This window comes from Amblyomma maculatum, chromosome 1 (genome assembly GCF_055883805.1).
Source record: "Amblyomma maculatum isolate TAMU_Amacu chromosome 1, ASM5588380v1, whole genome shotgun sequence".
Lineage (NCBI taxonomy): Eukaryota > Metazoa > Arthropoda > Arachnida > Ixodida > Ixodidae > Amblyomma > Amblyomma maculatum.
The window spans coordinates 297,308,660-297,328,010 of NC_139344.1; the positions used below are offsets into that span (position 1 = coordinate 297,308,660).

The window sequence follows — 19,351 nt, forward strand, 5'->3', positions numbered from 1 at the left end:
CCACTGGTAGTGTGGTTGGCGCTAACTCTAGTGTAGCTGGTATTGCTATGAGTGAGTTGGAGAACTTCCTGCTGAACTGTGAAGGAGCTTTGCTAAAATACGTGCCAGACAAAGAAGCCTCCAGTGAGTGCTTTAAAGTTGTGATTCCGCGCAAACTGCCCCACGCCGCTATGCGGCACTATCACGACGCCGACGGTCATGGGAGCGCCCCAAAGACATGGCGGAAGCTTTGTCGGTTCGCTAACTGGCCCGGAAGGAAGGCTGACGTATGTCGTTACGTGCGAACATGCCACATCTGCCAAGAGAGGAAGCCTCGAGGTGGCAGACCACCTGGCTTACTCCAGCCCATCATAAGCACGAAGCTATGGCAAATCCTGGCGTGCGATTTGATGGGGCGGCTGCCGCGCAGCAAAAAGGGGTACAAATACGTGCTCATCGTTACGTGCCATTTCAGCGCTTTCGCTGAACTGTACCCGCTGCGGAAAGCTACTGCCCGGGAGATCTTGGGAAAGCTGTCGGAGGTGTTTTGTCGTTTTGGCTTTCCAGAGCGACTGATAACCGACAATGCCACGTATTTCACGTCGAAGGTGTTTCGTGATACGTGCGCGGCAATGGGTGTACGGCAGCAGAAAACTACGTGCTATCATCCCCAGTCCAACGTGAGCGAGCGCCGCAATCGGGATATCAAGCCGCTCCTGGACGCATATGCGCGGTCGCATAATGATTGGGATGAGCACTTGGACGCCATATCCTTCGCTCTGCGCACGAGTGTAAATCGCTCGACCGGCTTCACGCCGGCTTTTCTCATGTTTGGCAGGCAGCTGAACACGCCAACGGACACGGTCCTGACCCATAGGTCGGACAATGTTCGCAAAGTCGAGGCCAATGTCGACGACTACGCACGGCGATTACGAGAGCGTTTGGCCAATGTCATTAAGGAGGCGAGCCGCAGCCATGAGAAGGCCAGGGCAAGCCAAAAGGCGAGCTACGACCAAGCCCACAGGGACCTTGAGTTCCAGTTGGAAGACACGGTTCTGAGGCGAAATCATGTTCTCAGCGATGCATCCGCGGGATTCGTGGCCGGCCTTGCGCCACGATGGGTCAGGCCCTTTGTGATCGCAGAGAAACAGTCGCGGCTGATTTACAGACTGAAAGACCCGCACTCGGGCCGAATAAGCGGACCCATTCATGTGGGAGAGCTGAAGCAGTATTTCCAGAGAGATGCTGCGGAAGCTGAAACTCCTCTCTTTCCGGAGAGCGCCGAGGTGGGCGATGCTGAGAGCACTCTCTACCGGCATCGCTATAACACCCGCAGCCAGCGAAATCGTTGAGGCCGCATGCGTGAGAGCGCACATGCAGGCCTCAAACGCGGTCCTAGCTTGCACAGTTCGCATTCGAGCTGTTGAGGGAGGAACGCCAGACGCGCGAGTTCGCGCGCAAGCGCATGCAAGGGAAGGCAGTCCTTTCCTCGATGTTACAGTGCGGAAGGTAGGCGAAGTCGCCTAATGTCAACCGCAAGGGCACGAGAGGTCTCGTGTTTATCCGGCGCGTGTCGATACACAAGCCGGCAGTGTTCCTTTACGCGAAGCCTGTGCTGAGCACGTTCAGAGGGACCTAGCCCGCCGACTGGCCTTATTTATGACACCGGCACTCCGGGCGCATGGGCTACGCTGTCTGCATTCAGGCGGCGAGAGCGGCGAAGGTGATGTTTAGACAGCGTGCCCTGTGGCTGCGCCAGCCTGCAAAAATTCTTGGAGCAGCTCGCATTCGAGCTCGACCCAATAACTAACGGGAGGGCGAGGAGATACCAGTGCACTCTGACCTCTCCCGCCGCAGTCTGGGCTTTCCCGGACCCGAGTACGTCTGTTCAGCCCTGGCTGGAGAAGATGAACGAGCCATGCCTCCTGCCCTGGTTGACAATCCCAGGGCGTCGACGCTGCTTGAAGCAAGCGGCGCACCACGATTCCAGCTTTCGAACTTTGCGCCTTCACCCTGGCAGCAGCGACTAAGATTCCAGATGCAGAGCCTGCCTCTCCGGGGCACAACCTAGTGTCCAGCGGCAGGGAACTGCCGAGAAGCCAGACCAACGGCACTAAAGGGTGGAAGCGAAGCGTGCCTGCACCCCCGGGTGGACGCCTCGATTGAGGTAGGAGGGGTGTGGGAAGGAACATATCGCCGCTACTTCCCCTCCTGGCTACGACGCGGCGGCAAGGATGAGGTGTGGCATCTCCTCTCTACATCACGTGACAGCCTCCTTCCTCCTCTCTCCTTCGACTGCTGTGGCAGGGGAAGAGCGCGGTGTGTTGGCTGGGTGTGGTTTTCGGGGAGAGGGAGTGCGTGTGTGGTGTGTGTGGTGGTGTGCAACCTCTGACAGAGCGGACCGGATGGGCCAGCAGTGCGGACGCGTCCGGAAAAGAGGGACTGGAACCAGGTGAACTGAATTGGTTGATCGCGCGTGCGCGGCTGAGGAAAACCATTAAACCGGTTTACCCTTTGGTCCTCGGTGCTCGTGTTGTCCTTGGGGGCCGCCACTGTGATCTGAGCTAGCGGAGTGCTGTTTGCTCTGAGAGCGGAGCCACAGCCCCGTAGAGAATCCCACAGTATTGACTAGTGTTAGAGCCATCCATTATTTTGAGTGATTTTATGGGTTGCGGCTGTCACTTAAAATCTGATTTTTTAAGCTTCGCTACGCGAGGTAAAGCCAAGGTCATCGTGTCCTTCCGATGACCTTCAAACAGCTTCGAGGTCAAGTTGGAACTTAAGCCACAGCCACTTTGGGTAGCTATGTTCCCAGCAGAGGTCAAGGTCAAAGATCAACTGACGTGGGAAGTAGCTCAGCTCGTGAGCAGCTGTGTGGTGAAACATGACTGCTGACGTCCGTCTCGAGTATATATAGAGGCGCTTCCCGCTAAGTTTAACCGAAGCTGAACCCAGGGCTGGATTATCCAGGGTTCGAAGGGTTTAAATGAACTGGGCCCTCTGTTCTCAGGACCCCCCTCTCCCCGAGAGTTAGAAAAAAGATGGCAGATTTCAAGGTAAGAGCTTATATATTGCAATGTCAAATGTTTCAAAAGCTGTTCATCACATCGTACGCTTAACCCCAGCAAGTCTCATATTTCTCTAGTCAATTTACTGAATTTTGTGTTTGCCTAAATGGATAAAAAAAAAATACGAAATAGTTTTAGCTATTTCCAACGTTCTTAGATATAGACGGTTGGAAAACTGTGCTGGCACGCCGCACTGCGAAGTGGGCCCCAACAATCGTCGCTTCGGCCCGAGTTGATTGCAAAGCGACCCATCTACCGTCGCTGCGGTAGATGGGTGAAGCCATTGCGCTAATGCACAGGCGGAAATTTCAGAAAAACTCTTCTTTCAGCAATGCAACAGAAAATAAAATTGTGTTTGTGTTTTTAAGACACTTTTGCACGCATATGAAAGCCACCACGTCTACTGACGCCTCTGAATCAAGGAGGTTGCAGGCGTGGCTCAAGCGTGTCTTCTGCTACCTGCCTGCTTGAGATATGTTTGCAAACGCGGTGGCGTTTCATGCATACAAAGAGTTGTTTAAAAAACGGAAACACAATTTTATATTTTTTTGCATTGCTGAAAGAAGATTAATAGTATTTTAAAATTTCTGCTGTGTATTAGCTCAATGGACTCACCCATCTACCGCGGCAGGGGAGAGGGGCGCTGCGGTCGCTTTGCGATCAACTTACGCCAGATCGGCGATCGTTTTGGCCCACTTTGCAGCGTGCAGTTTTCCAATTGTCTATATCTAAGAACGTTGGCTATTTCTAACTGGTTTCGGTTGGTTTCAGCTGGTCCCATCTGGTGCTCAACTGGTATTAACTTGTTCCAGATGCCTACTAGCTGGAAATCAGTGGGTCCTAGTGGGTGGTCAAGTGGAATAAACAGGTTCTAACAGAGTCAGTTCATACTAGCTGGTAAATCAATTGGCCTCTGCTGTTACTGCTGTTCATGTCAGTTGCCTGTTTTATTTAATTGAGCGAGAAATGACTCAATTTAGGACATATAGTGCGAAGGGAGGATAACAGATAGTCGCTTAAGGTAACAATCTGGATTCCAAGGAAAAGAAAGCGCAGCAGGGAGCGGTAGAAAATTAGGTGGGCAGATGAGGTTAAGAAGTTCATAGGGGTCAGGTGGATGCAGCTAGCACAGGACCGGGTTAATTGGATGAATATGGGAGAAGCCTGCACCCTGCAGTGGGTATAGTCCGGCTGATGATGATGAAGCAATGAAAGCTGTGACGAAAGCAATAGATTATTAGTTGGAGGTTATGATTTCTCATATCTGACAGCTGCCACAGTAATTTGGTTTGGTTTGGTTTGCGGGGTTTAACGTCCCAAAGCGACTCAGGCTATGAGAGACGCCATAGTGGAAGACTCCAGAAATTTCGACCACCTGGGGTTCTTTAACACGCACTGACATCGCACAGCACACGGACGCCACCCGTTTCGTCTCCACCGAAACGTAGCCGCCGAGGCCGGGATTCAATCCTACTACCTTGGGCACAGTAGTCAAGTGCTGTAACCACTGCGCCACCCCGGCGGGGCAGTAATTTGTATCTGCTGTTAGTGGGAACGCGAGAATCTCACGCTGGTCAATGTTGAACATCTCATCAAGGAACTCTCCCAGCAAAACGTTCGAAAACGCTTATAGAAACGTAAACTCCTTTATTCACTTGCTTGAAAGTGGAATAAAAAAAAGACATATGAATACATGCCCCATTCCTGCATTGCATTCCTATAAAATATTTAAACTTATATTTTCCTAATTGTGTAAACATGTAATGTTTCTGTAAAAAAATTGGGAATATGCAAAAGCTTTGTCTTGTAGGCATGATAGCATGGCTTAAGTGCTCATCATTTTTTTAAAGGAAAGTGCATGTGCATATGCACGAAAGAGAATCTGCATGAAGAGTAGGCAGATAGGAGCCATTAACGCTTACCTATAATACACTCAAAGGTGGAGCTTGTGGGGGTTCTCACGGGGCTCTGGCTTCTCTCTGAAAACCAAAGCCACACCGCTAGCTCTGACCACATTCGTGGCAGGGAAGAACGAAACACCGAGGCACAGACAGCGGGCCAAGCTTGTGCCCAATGTTCTTCCTTGGTATCGCAGCAGCATCTGTGCGCTCCGGCGTCGTTATGTTGTCTCTCTGGATCCAGATGCTGTCCGCCGAAATGAGAGGGGAGGGGGAAAGAGGGGCCACCCAGCATGCTACGCCAGTTCTCTCACCCCTGCCCTCTCCTCCACAGCTCTGGAGGAAGGAGGCCAGGAGAGGAAAGATGAGGGCTCCCCGTGTAAGGGAGAGAGAGGGTGTTCGCCGCGTCGTGCGGGCAAGGGGAATGTTGAATTCTCACACCCTTCCTCCTTTAATTGTGACCTCCACCTGGGCATCGTTTTCCCCTTTAAAGCTGCACGCTTGATCCCTCAGCAGGTCCATGCCGCAGGACAGGAGTCGGGACTCGGGTTGGTAAGCTCTGCCTCTGGCGCCGCAGCCAAAGGGAGGACGGCCACCCCCATGTCGGGCTGTCTCCGCGTGGAGGCCGCACATCCGACTCGTTCTGCTGAAATCCCCGCCGCCGCTGTCACGGGAATGAAGAGGGGCGTAAGGCTGTGGGCATGAACATTCCTAGTATGCCAGATTAAGCGCGGGCACATGTAGTTTTTGGCGGTGGAATTAAACTGTTTGTGGTAAAGAGAAAAAAGAAATTTGAACCCTGGCAAGTGCTCTTTTTTTTTTATAATGATGGAATATTATTTACAGCCATGATGTCTGACGGTGAAGCACGCCTTTCATAACTGTTGAAAATGAAACGGATTACTTTTCTTTGTATCATCTCCAGTGACTGTATATCTTTTTTGAGAAATGGATCCCATGACACACTCGCATATTCACGTTTAGGTCTTATGAAGGTGTTGTAGGCTAGTAGCTTTATGGACTGCGGGACAGACTTTAATTTGTGGCGGAGGAAACCAAGTTTTCTAGAAGCAGCAGCGCAAATATTGTCGACTTGAGGGGTCCAACTAAGGTGCTGATTTAAAGTTACGTCAAGGTATTTGTAGTTATCGACTTGCATTAGGTTTTTATGGTTCAGTGTATAGGCAAACTGGAGCGGATTTTTCTTTTTCGTGGCCCGTAAAAGAAAAGTTTTATCTGTATTGATTTCCATTAACCATTCCACGCACCAATCTGCAACTGCATTAAGGTTTGTCTGTAGGCATGTTTGATCGTGGTGACTATTTATAGGCTTAAATAGAATGCAGTCATCAGCAAATAACCTAATATTTATAGCTGTAGTGTCAATGGCCGCGACAATGTCATTGATATAGACGAGGAAAAGGACAGGGCCAAGGCTACCCTGGGGCACTTCGGAGGACACTGTCAGAACGTCAGAGGAGCAGTCCTTTACCGGAACCTGAGGTTATCAGGAAGTTTAAATAACAGTTTACTGTGACAAACGCAGTCAAAGGCTTTTCTAAAATCCAAGAAAACTGCATCTATCTAATGATGAGGTGAAGAGTGGTCACGAGTTGCGTGTTGGTTGATAAGCCTCTTTCGAAAGGGTGAAATGATTTTCTTATTTTCAAGGTACGAGACCACATAGTCAGATAAAATGTGTTCAATAAGTTTACATGTAGTGGAAGTAAGCGAGATAGGCCAGTAGTTTTCCACGTTTGAACGGTCGCCTTTTTTAAAAACCAGAACCACTCGAGCCATACGCCAGTCATTTGGAAGAATGCATTTACTGAAGGACAAATGGAAAAGGTGGGTCAGAATATGAGCGAGTGGTTCGGAGTAGCGGCGCAAAAACGCATCAGGTATATTATCCGGACCTACTGAGGATTTAGTTTTGAGATTGAGTATCATACTAAGAACACCTTCATAAGCTATGAAATTGGGTTTAATGTCAGAGGACGGGTTAATATGTACTACGTCAGGAAACGAGGGAGAGAAGAAATTGAAAATTACAGTTCAAGTGCTCGGCCACGTCGGACGCGTTGTTAACAATGGACCCATTTATTGATATCTTCTCTACTTCATCACTTGAGTCACTTAGATAGCACCAAAATGTATTGGGGTTGCTTTTTAGAAACTGTGGAAGGGAATAACTGAAATACCTTGCCTTAGCATTAGACAATTTAGATGCAAGCTCGCTTCTGCGTTGGGCTATGATTGAAGGCTGTTTACCGCTTTTTTTAGCTTGTTTAAGTCTTCGATGAATATGCATAATATCCCTGGTCACCCACAGGTTGTTCTTGTCCTTTCTAACGCGCTTATTAGGAATGAGTGTATCGATACAGTCATTGATGGGGTATTTCAGCGTATTCCAAACTGAGTTGGTGGTTTTCGGAAGGTTGTCGCAAATGAACCAAAGACGATCAAGAATGAAGTTGTTGTCAGTTTTTGAATAATCCTTCACTGTTTTGTTCAGTTGTTCCTTGTGCACTTTGGGGTTTCCGAGAATTAAAGAGAGGTGAACGCTCTTGTGATTGGAAATACCGTCATGAATGGACACAGAATAACATGACAAACTGGAACTGAGGAGAAAAAGATCTAGAATTGAGCGTGTACTGCCCGTGATCCTGATGTATTCGGTAACAGTCTGAGTTAAATCACACATTAACATTATATTGCCAAGAGGATTAGAAACGTCATAGGCAGAACGCGAGTCACTCCAGTCAACACCAGGAAGATTAAAAAAAAAACGGCTAGAATAATGTTGTCATCCTTAAAAGAACATGAGTGATCGTGCAATTTCAACAAAACATCTGGAGTAGAAGCTGGAGGTCTGTAGACCGCACATAGAGTGAACAAATGGCTCCAGCAGTTGACCTTAATAACCAAGCTTTCTTGCTCATCTAGCTGAACCAAAGGGTAACCACTTAGAGGTTTCTTTAAAATGATAGCAACGCCACCACCGCGGGAAGGACTGTCTCGCCTAAATATGTGATAATTTGGAGGAATAAGAACTGAGTTGTTAATGCCATCATGAAGCCAGGTTTTTGTGGATATAGTATATGTGGATTATAGGCTAAAAGCAGGTATTCTAGTTTATCGGTTTTATTTACGAGGCTCTGAGTGTTCGCGTTAAGCAGCCTGAGCTCCTTTGGTGCTGTACGTGACCGAACAGAATGTCAATCAGCACGTGCCGTCCTGGATGGAAGTGCCACACGTTCGTTCTTTGCGTCATCCCACACAAACAATACATTGTTAACCTTTAGTTTGTCATGAAATAAAGGCACACGCTTCTTGCTATCCTTATCGGCCCTTAAATTTTCCCAGAGCAATTTTCGCTTACGTAAAGTCGGTTGACTGTAATCGTTTTGAACAAAAAAGTTTGTACCCTTCAATTTTTTTGAGTTCTTCAAGACAGCCTGTTTTTCGTTGTAATCCTGAAAATAAGCAATAACAGGCCGACAGTTTCCAGCGCGTCCTAAATGGTGAATGCGTGCAATTGACTTGCATTTGACGCCAATATATTTTTCAAACACTTTACAAATGACATTTTCTTTCAGGGTGTCCTCAGTTTCATCTGGCTGCTCATTTCCATGAGTGCACATTCTGATATTGAGGGAGGATATTGTGTGCCCTGTTATTTCTTAGAATAGCCCAGTCTAGATGCCAGCTTGACCGTGTGCTCCAAGGGAAAGTATATGCTGAAGCGATTTTCATACAGTCAGGGTGGGGTGTCTGTAGGAAATTCTAAAATGCATCAGGTCTCAAACAGAACAACAGAGAATGGGGGATGCTTATAGGTGCCCTCTTATTTTTGAACCGAGCCCTCATCACTGTTAATCCGACCTTGGCTAAACCATCTAGACCATGCGTACCCCATTTGTCAAATGTGAAGGCAGCAGATTTGACGGTGCCGTCCAGCCCATTCGCGAGAGACATCAGTCCAGTCGTCAGCGAAGCTACGGATCGCATTTCTGGCTTGACGTTTCATGCAGTCAGTCACATTGAATACGCTACATGGTGTCAGAAGAACGGAATAGCAAGCACCTGGTGGTGGTGGTGGAAAGCATTTAAAAGAAGAGGTTGCTTGGAGAGCCACCCCTAGTGGGCCGCTCCCCTTACAATACTAGGCGGAGTCCCTCATTCCGGGACTCCATTGGTCTGGGCCGCCACACGAGCTCGCTGGACCAGCTCTTGTGCCGCTAGGTCCAGGCAGCCGAGCAGAGCCGCCTCCCAGTCCTCTCGGGTAGGGGAAGGGGTTATGGGTAAAAGAGAAGGATTTAGCTGGCATGCCCAAGCCATGTGATAGGTGTCAGCCACCTCTCCACAGAAAGGGCAGAGGCCAGAAAGGGAAGGGTCGAAATGTTTGAGTACTGCCAGGCACAGTAGAGTATTAGTAAGTCTAAGAAGTATTCTTTAACCCGCTTTTCCTAGCCCCTTGAGAGGAGCCGGGTACTGACGGTGCGAGTTCCAGTAATAGGCACAGATTTCTGGAAATGTTAAGAGAGGATAAGTGTCCTGGTCCAGATCGGTAGGGTCTACGCCGGGGGCCCGGTTAGTGAGTGCCCGGGCGGCCGAGTTGGCGGCCTCATTCCCTGGTAGGCCCTGGTGGCCTGGAGTCCAAATGAGAAAAAAAGCTGCTCTTTGAAGTATTCTTTGCTCTGTAGGCGTTATCCAGCCCAGCTCATAATTCCGACAGGCCCCTCGCAAGTCGGATAGGATGAATTTAGATTGAGGGTGGGAGGCAGCCATGGCTATTGCTACCTCCTCCGCTTGGGTTGCGCTAAGGGCCTTAAAAGTGAGGCCATCCACCTGTCTTTCCTCGTGAACGACTGCAGCCGTGTACCATCCTCCCCTGGAATGGTGCGGGCCCGCAACATCCACATAGAAAACATTGTGTTTAGAGCCATAATGGCAGTGCAGGGCATTTGCCCGCGCCTGACGCCGTCCATTGTGGTCTTCTCTGTTCATTTTGGTAGGAAGGGGTCGAACACGGAGGGTGCCTCTCTATAGGTCTGGCACTCGTACCCTTTCCTCAATGTGATGGTTGTGTTATATATGTAGCTAGTCCAAAAGGCGACAACCGGACACGGTCTGGGCAAGATGCGTGTATTGATTAGTGAGGTGCGCCTCGCGTAGCTCCCGATAGGTGTTCACCACCCCCAATGCAAGGAGCCTCGCATTGGATGTAGAGATCGGGAGGTCGAGCGCCCTCTTGATCATCTTGCGGAGAGTGACCTCCAGGATGTCTTCATCATGCTTGCACAAGTGCAGGTATGGAGTTGAATAAAGAATTCGACTCGTCACAAAAGCATGGGCGAGTCGCATCGCATCCCTGCTTCTGAGGCCACCACGCTTGTTGGAGATGCGGCGGACCATGCGGCCCACTTGGTCGCCAACCTTGCGAAGCTTGGCTAGTGTTGTGTCAGCGCGACGATTTTGGTGAATAAAGAGTCCGAGGACTCTAATCTCTGTGGCTTCGCGTATGGGTCCACTAGCCAGAGAGAGAAGTATTGGTGTCTTGTTGCATCTCGGCGAGAGGCGTAGATGCACGAATCTGATTTTTGAGGAGAGCACTGGAGACCACAGTACGTAGCATAGCGATCCACTATGCCCGTCGCTGTTTGCAGGCATTCCTCCACTTGCCAATGTTACCAATGTTGCCCTGTGTAGCCCAAATGGTGATGTCGTTGGCATACAGCGCGTGCTGTATACCTTGAACCTCACCTAGTTGGGCAGGGAGATGAAGCATTGCCAAATTAAAGAGTAGTGGGGACAGCACTGTGCCTTGTGGCGTGCCCCACATACCCGTAGTATAAGGACCGTGCTTCTTGTCCTGAATGCGGATAAAGGCTTCACGGTCCGTTAAGAACTGTTTTACGTAATTAAACGTGTAGGGTCTGCATTGTGTCTCGCTGAAGTGAGCGAGGATGACACTGTGTTTCACATTGTCAAAAGCACCCTTCAAATCCAAGGCGAGAACCACTTTGTCATTGTGAGGGTGCTCGACAGGCATGAGTACCTCGTGGCTGAGTTGAAGCAGAATGTCTTGTGCTGACTTCTGAGGTTGAAATCTAAAAATCGTGTCTGCGAAAGTATTGCGGGCCTCCAGATATTCAGAGAGGTGATCTCGAACCATGGCCTACATGAGCTTAGCTGCGCAAGACGTTAGGGAGATAGGTTGGAGGTGATCGGTATTGATCGGCTTACCCGGCTTAGGGATGAAGGTGACAAGCGCAGTTTTCAATTCTAGGGGGAGGGGTGTTTCTTCTTTCCAGATTGCGTTCATATATTTTAGCAGGGACTCATACGCCAGATCAGGAGGGTTGGCCAAAAGTTTGACCGTAACCTTGTCCCTGCCGGGAGTGGTACCCCGTTTCATTTTAGCAAGAGCTGCCTGCATAGAGATATTCCTATCCACGGGTGTCTTGGGCTTGACACAGATACTGATCCCGTAGAGTCTGTACAAGTTGGTCAGTATTGCCCTTGAAATTATGAATTGCTCATTGCAGATGTTTCTGTGTTTCTGTGCGGGTCTGAGTGGGATCTATGAGGCTACAGAATAGCCTCCAAGTATTGCGACTAGACATTTGTCTAGCAGCAGAGTTACAACAATCCACCCAGTTAGAGTCGGTGAGCTGGGCAGCATACTCAGCCGCCTTTTGGGTGAGATCGCGAATCCTCAAGCGGAGTTTCTTGTTATGTTTCTGACGGCGCCATCTCTTAGTGAGGCTGCACGCACCCGCAACATAAGACACGCAGACTGGATCAACACCGAGGACACCCTTGGCAGTGACCACTGCATCATCAACACATTCATTTACACTCGTCCCCTACACCGCACCATAACACAGGCCCTCCTGCCAGACTGGACGGCCTTCCGTAAATCTCTGACAGCCTCCAGTACGCCCGGAGACGACTATTCCGCCTGGGCCCAGGGCCTCTTCCAAGCACTACACAAACACGAGAAGCAAATACAAATCACAGATGAGGTAACGGATGTGGGCAACCATCTCCTTCATCTTTGGGAAGCACCTGAAAGAAGCGATGACACCAGAAGCTGGACTCCGACCTCTAAAGGCACTCGAGGTGACTATGAATGATAGGAAATTATATGAGTGGTACGAAACAGCCACGCATCTGCAGCAGTGCAAGTAGCCACGTTCATGTCAATACTAGGAGCTGACGCTCAGAAAATATATCGGCCGTTAACTGAGCAAGAAACGGATGTGAGCGTCATCAAAGCAAAGTTCACGCCATACGAGCATTACGTACGAGCTCTACAAGTTTAAACCAAATGGTTCAGGAGGAGCATTCACTCAGTATTTAACAGCTGCACGACTGCAAGCCAGCAGGTCCAGCTATGGAACTCTTGACAGAAGAGCTACTACTACGCGATCGCATCATCGTTGGCTTAAGGAATGACTACTGCAGAGAGTGGTTACTCACAGACCCTTCCGTGGACCTTGACAAGTCTGTTCTAGGCAAATGAACAAGCAATGCAACATATGAAGCAAAGCTGTTCACGCAGTGGAAACCAGTTGAAAACCAATTGCTGATCACAAGTATGAACACCCAGCAGAAAAACAAGTTGGGAACTGTGGCTATTGTAGCAACTAGCATCAGAAAGGAAACAGCATATGGAAAACAATGCTGCAACTGCGGTCCAACCAAAAAAAAAAGCAGAGTGCTTTGGAGGCAGCACACACGAGGACTGGCTTGAGGAGATAACGTGGCAAAACTGTGGAAATGAAGCTGCACAACACAGTGTGCCAGCAACCTTAGCCTTAAGGTTCAGCAGTCATCAGTGAAACGCATAGTTTCCTACACGCAGCACAAACTTTATGCAGGGCGTGACAAGCCAGTCATTGTAGTGGACAGGCACCCCTGTGCTTGGCAGGAAGTTTTAAATCTCGTGAAACTTGCGCACGTGCTAGAACAGCACTTGGCCTGTAATGCATCAAGGGTTTCACCTGTGACGCTGATCTCAAACATGATGTCGGCAACAGTGAAAACAGACCCCCAAGGAAGGTATCATTTGCAATCAGGGAATGGAGTCATCAAAAAAATCAACCAGCCAGCCCCATTTTGCAGCCAGATGGTCATCGTCAAGCAAAAAGGAAAGCTCAGAATCTGCCTGGACCCTACAGGCTTGAACAAGATTGTTCTGAGGAGACACTTTCCACTAGCTAGAAGAGATTGCAGCTCAGGTCAGTGGATCCAATTATTTTACACTTCTCGACCTGAAGAAGGGCTTTTGGCAACTAGAAGACCAAGAAGTACCTTGCATTTAGCACGCCATGGGGCAGGCATGCTCCATTTGGCGTAGCAACAGCCCCAGAGGTCTTCCAACAAGTAATCCTAAAAGCCTTCCCCAACGTAGCCAACTCTATGGGTGACATTTTGAAGATGCCAAATGAGCGGTTTGTGCCAAGCTGAACCAACAGAAGTGTGTTTACACAAGGATGAATTCTTGTCTCCTGGGTGTGCTGCAGTATTTTTCATCCCCAACCTTGCACAGAAAGCAGTTTCACTGAAGAAAGACGCAGAATGGCTGCACACTGAAGAGTGGTGCACTACAGGCAGTCAAGACAGATCTAAAGAAAGCACCAACATTCAAGTACCATGACATTAATGTTGTCAGTCGATGCAAGAGCAATGGGAGCAGTGCTCATGAAAGCCACTGGCATCAGCCACGCTAACTGCTTCACAGATGAACTACCCACAAATCCTTGTGGTAAAGTAAAATGTTTCACTCCTATATTTATGACCGACTTTTGAAACAGATTGTCGCCCCCTAGAAACCATCAGCCTTTAAGAAAAGCACCAGGATTCTTTTTGATATGCAACACTATGCTCTCACTATTGCATACAAGAAGCCCTGCACATAACTGACCTAGTAAGCCATGATTGCATATCAACTGGTAGTGCAGAAGCATGGAAGTTCTTGCAGTACTACCAATGGGTGAAGGCTCCTTCAAAGAACTCGTCACAAGATATTGAGTAGCGTAGTATGGGCAGTACAGGATGGCTGACCAGGAGAATGACAGGACAAAACAATGTTCTCCACTGTAGGTGACCAGCTGTCAACATAGGAAGGCTTGTTATTTCGAGGTGACCGTGTAGTCATACCCAAGACATGGAAAGACAAGAGTGCTCAAGTTCATACCCAATGGTCATCTAGGCATCAACAGCAGCCTTAGACGAGCAAGAGAGAGGCCAGGCATGTGAAAGGACAGCACAGATCTCATTCAATGGTGCAAAGTCTGTGAAGCATCACAAAGAAGGCTAGCCAAAGAACCGCTCATACCAAAAGAGTGGCCATGGACCTTTTAGACTATAGTGGCAAGCTCCACATTGTAATCATGGATAGCTAATTGGGATACATAGACTTGAACGAACTCAAGAACACAACTGCGGCACAAGCGATTGTAGCAAGGAAGCATCGGTTTGCTACTCATGGCATACCGAGAGTTGTGTAGTCCGACAGCGGAATCTATTTCACAAAATGTGAATTTCACCATTTCCAGGAAGACTGGCAGTTCAAGCACCAGACATGCAGGCCATTGTACTCTAGATCTAATGGCCTCGTGGAGCGAGCCGTATGGGCAGTGAAGAACATACTCAAGCGTTGTGCACTGGACAACAGCGACGTGCAGCAAGCAATGCGGAATCTCAAGAATGTTCCTCGTGAAGGAGATCTTGCCTCACCTACACGGCGTCTGTGCGAGAGAAGAATGAGAGCAACAGTTCCAACCAAGAAAGAACTGCTGAGACCAAAAGTAATTGAGAGTGTCTGCGAGACTCTACCTCTAACAAAAAAAAGGGTGATGTGATGGCAGCAGATTTGACGGTGCCGTCCAGCCCATCAGGGAAGCCGTGGATTGTCCTATCGGGCGTGACCATGTACGAGCTATAAATAAATTTTTTAATGTAGTCAGTCAGTCACGTGTGAATACGTCACATCCAATACCCATATTTTATGACTGATTAGCCTGCTTTTGGTGGGCCCGTAACACATTGAAATTCTAGTGATGTGACGACGTGCTGCAACCGCACATTTAGGTTTACCGTATTTACTTTATTTTAAGCACTTCCTTTTGCAATGCCAAAAGAGAGGGGGGTTGCTTAGATTCGAAAAATCAAAAATACCCATGGCAATGTCTTGATGGGCATGAGAAATATAACATTTCATTTGGAAAACAAACTAGGCAAACATCTTTGGCAAACATAATTACAGTTCACTAGAAGCTGTGGCAGCCCTCTTCAAACTCATTCCAACAAACAGTGGACGCCAAACAAAGCAGCATGGGTCCACAGTGCCTGCGAAGCCTGTTAAATGGCCACCGATACCAGGTTCACATGACAGCATACCGGTTATCGGGGTCATTTTAGACTGGCTTTTGGCGTTGTGTGCTGCCAGCTGTCATGTAGTTGCAGCAACGCCTTGGATGTGTTTTTGCAGCCTTGTCTACGTGCTTTTCCTTGCAGAAAAGGATGCAATCATCTGTAGTGATGGTTTGGCCAATCAAATATGGTATCCTGGTGTCAAAAGGGATCTATTTTTATGCAGCGTGCCTTGGACCTGGTCGGCATTGTGGAGGGCAGCCTGCAGGTCTCAGTGGGCACCAAGCCTCTGCTTTCCAGTGAGCTTGTGGGACACAGGGAGCACCAGCTGCTTGAGAGTATGTCAAGATGCTGTTAAGTTTTGAACCATATTTTAGCTCTCAAGGAAAGGGAAGCGACAGAAATTTGGTCCTGATTTGTGCAGACTTTAACCTGGCAGATTCTTACGTTATTCTTAGTCTATTCACTGTAAATCGGTGGTGTGTATTGTAATGTATGTTGTTTCTGTTATTTATGTGCATTTCTTTTGTTATGTACGTGATCAGCGTTGACCTGTTTTTTTTTTGATGGGGATATTAAGTTTACCTGATGTTCTAAACATGCACTGCTGTCGATGTATTCAAGCTTTTTGCCTAGTGTCCCCTCTTTCCATTGTAATGTGTGTGGAGAAGTAAACTTTCAATTCAATGTGGGTAGTTCTTTATCACTAGTGTGCCAACCTTTGGTCAGTTTGGCAAGCAGCATTCACTTCGTCCTGGGGTGGTACAGTCGATATCGGGTGGGATGAATACCTGCGCTAATAATGTGCTTCCTGCAGCAATATGTTTCCTGCCAGCATATTGGCAGCCTACTGAGGTGCGCCCCTGCGTGTCTCGCACCAGGTATCTGAAAGAGCATTGGAAGCACCTTCGTGTGCCGCTCCGTAGGCACAGAAGCATACTGCATGTGTCTGGTAGGGACAGATTGGAGCGTCCGAGCTCACAGTTCTCACCGCGTGGCCCTTGGGGTTCACAACAAAGGTGCTGCAGACAGTGCTTTGGAAAAAAGCTGCCACTGATTATAAAAAGCCTAAGTGTGTTACTGGTAAACAATAAATACAATAAAATAGGATGCAGTTCATTTCTTAGTCTAATTCAGCAGCGAAGCAGGCGAGTGCCTTCGGTTAGCAAGGAAGCTGGTGCACAGAGCTTCTTTGCATAGCACATTGAAAACAAGCATGCCAGGCCGCTTTCAAACGGACCTCGTCAATCTGCCAGCCCAAATGGATACGCCATCAGTGCAGTCCGATTAAAGCGCACACCACTCGTATACTTTTGCATGGGATTTTTAAGGGGGTAGGATATAAGCAATAATTCGATAACCAAGGCAATGCAGCCGACCCAGCTCCATGTGTGAAAAGGGATTGTGAGAGTGCTGTGAGGAAATATTTGATCAACACCAACTGCACTCAAGGGGATATGACGAGTTATATAAGCAATAGTTCAGTATGTCCCGGGTTTGATATATTGGATCAACTGTAATGTTATTTAAATGCATCTGATTGAAAAACTAGGATGCCCCTGAATTGCTGTCCACTTTCCATGGTGAGCTAATCAAGAACACTGCTGGTCTTTTATTATAACTGAGCACCCTTTCAACATTGTGTGCTTTAAAGGTGCAACTATAACTGCAGCACTGAACAAGGCTTCCCCTCATTTCAGTGCTCTTTCAGTAGTCGTACCCACTGTAGTAGATATTTTGGACTGTCAAAAATTAGGTGCCTCATTCCTCGCCATTTCATTACTGCTCAAGCTAGTTTGTAAATGTTTCATAAAGCAACTGTGCAACTATAGCATCATGCTTCCATTTGCAGGGGGCGAGTACATCTACGAGCAGGTGAACCAGGTACACCACACCTCGTCTATTCAGACTTATTTCCAGTGCGGACCTGAGGAGACGCATGCCAACATGCTGGTGGAGCTACTCTGTCAGGTCATCACTGAGCCTTGCTACAATATCCTACGCACTCAGGAGCAGCTTGGTGGGTTCTTTCTGCGTTGTGATTTTGGCACATGGTGATAACCTCCACTTTGAAATCTACTGCTTGGCGCCATCAGAGATGTGTTGTATGTCAACTTGTTCGAGCTACCTATTGAAGGACTACATACATACGTAAAGGGTTTGCAGACATTTGTTGCAAAAGCCCACAAGCCCCAAGGGTAGTGTTGTCCTGGTGGTTACTGCGGGAAGCACCTGCAGGTCCTGGCAGATTACAAGGCGCTATTTAATATTGCATCTCGTAAGAGCAGCCACCTTCACACAGCAGATGTCTTGACGGTGACACTTCAGAGGGAAGAGGGCCCAAAGGAGCGTTGAAACTTGCATAGATGAGCCACTCTCCTCGCACTAGATGAGGGTGACAACTCTCTCCCTTGAGCTTCTCAAGCGTTCACAGAAACATGCACACACACTTGCATCTCTGAGCATGACGGCCAGCGTTGGGCAACGGACTGTGCTGAAATGGCTCTCACTGATTGTTGAACATCTGCTGCCACTGCGTCAGCGGTCCCACCCGACGGTGTCAAAAATTTAACAGTATACTTTAAATGCACTTGTTGAAGTTCATTGTGATAGAAATATTGCTAAGTGTAATCCACGTATAACAATACCAGATATAATGATCAAATTCTTGGGTGTTCATCAGTTTTTCCATTGCTTTTGTCTAAAATAAACTGTATGCAACTATAGATTGTCGGTGGCATACTGGGTGCAACGATAGCTTTCTGGCCACTGGAAAGATGTTTACCATGAAAATTTGTCGGAGTGTTTGATAAAAACTAAAATGCTAGAGTAGAATGTTGTAAAGACTTGACAGAAGTGTCGAAAACGGATTGGCGTGGAAGAATGTGCGAGGGGCATTGCGTGTCGTTAGGAAATGAGTGCTATCATCATCGAAGTCGCTGCCTGTCGCCGTCCAAAGGCGGCAGGCTGTATCGCCATAGCCATCGCCTGATTGAGTGTCATTGTGCGATGGTTTGAATGACTATGCGAGTTTCTGTCTACTTGATGGGTTTTATACTTGATCGACGAGGGAGTGCAGGAGCAGCGCAAGCGAACAAGTGGTGTGAACCGTTCACGCAGTGTGTACGGGGCCGCACTTCTGAGGGCAAGCACGTCAACCTGAAACATCAGGTTTTTGTAAAGTGCAGCACGGACCAGGTGAGTTGGTGCAGCACTGGTCCATAGCATGGGCAAGTCAAGTAGCAAGCACAACTCGCTGAGTGAGGGAACTTGCAGGTCGCATGCACCACCTGCGACATGTGGGTACAGCTCCATGACACACCATTTAAAACCCCGGACGAGACAAACGCAGCAACGCAGTAAATATGCAAGCATTGCGCTAAGCTGGACGTCATACAGTGTGTTGCACAATTACAGGCGTGCTGTAGAATGCTTCTCTCAGCTGAACCGCAGAATCCTCGCAGCTCAAATTTCGAAACAGAAATAGCATTTGGTCATCAGTATTTTTAAATACCAGATTTGTTTGGGCTACTTGCCTGATTCAGTCAGAAGAAGCCAGATGTTCTTATCGTATTCGGCGGCAGTGAAGCAAGAGAAGCCGCTGCTCCGACTCTGGTACCGGAGGCGCCATCTTGTGCTTTTGCAGCTACTCTATCACAGCAGAAGGAGAGGCAATGGAAGGTTGTTGCAAACAGCACAGGATGGTGCCACCAATGCCAGCGCCGGGCAGCGGCTTCTTTTGCTTCGCTGCCGGCGAATACGATAAGAACATCTGGCTTCTTCTGATTGAATCAGGCAAGTACCCCAAGCAAATTTGGTATCAAAAAATACTGACGACTAAATGGCATTTCTTTGTGATATTTGAGCTGTGAGGATTCCGCGGTTTAGCTGGGAAAAGCTCAAATTTCGAAACAGAAATAGCATTTGGTCATCAGTATTTTTTAATACCAGATTTGTTTGGGCTACTTGCCTGATTCAGTCAGAAGAAGCCAGATGTTCTTATCGTATTCGGCGGCAGTG

The 19,351-nt window shown here is 48.2% G+C and overlaps 1 protein-coding gene across 1 annotated transcript in view; it reads left to right on the plus strand.

Annotated features, from left to right (window-relative positions):
• Positions 1-19,351, plus strand: part of Ide (Insulin degrading metalloproteinase) — a 192,390-nt gene that overhangs the window by 118,238 nt on the left and 54,801 nt on the right. Inside the window, exons 21-22 of the mRNA XM_084591631.1 lie at positions 15,558-15,669; positions 17,184-17,351. Of these exons, the coding sequence (XP_084447757.1) occupies positions 15,558-15,669; positions 17,184-17,351 (280 nt within the window). The remainder of the gene's footprint in view (positions 1-15,557; positions 15,670-17,183; positions 17,352-19,351) is intronic.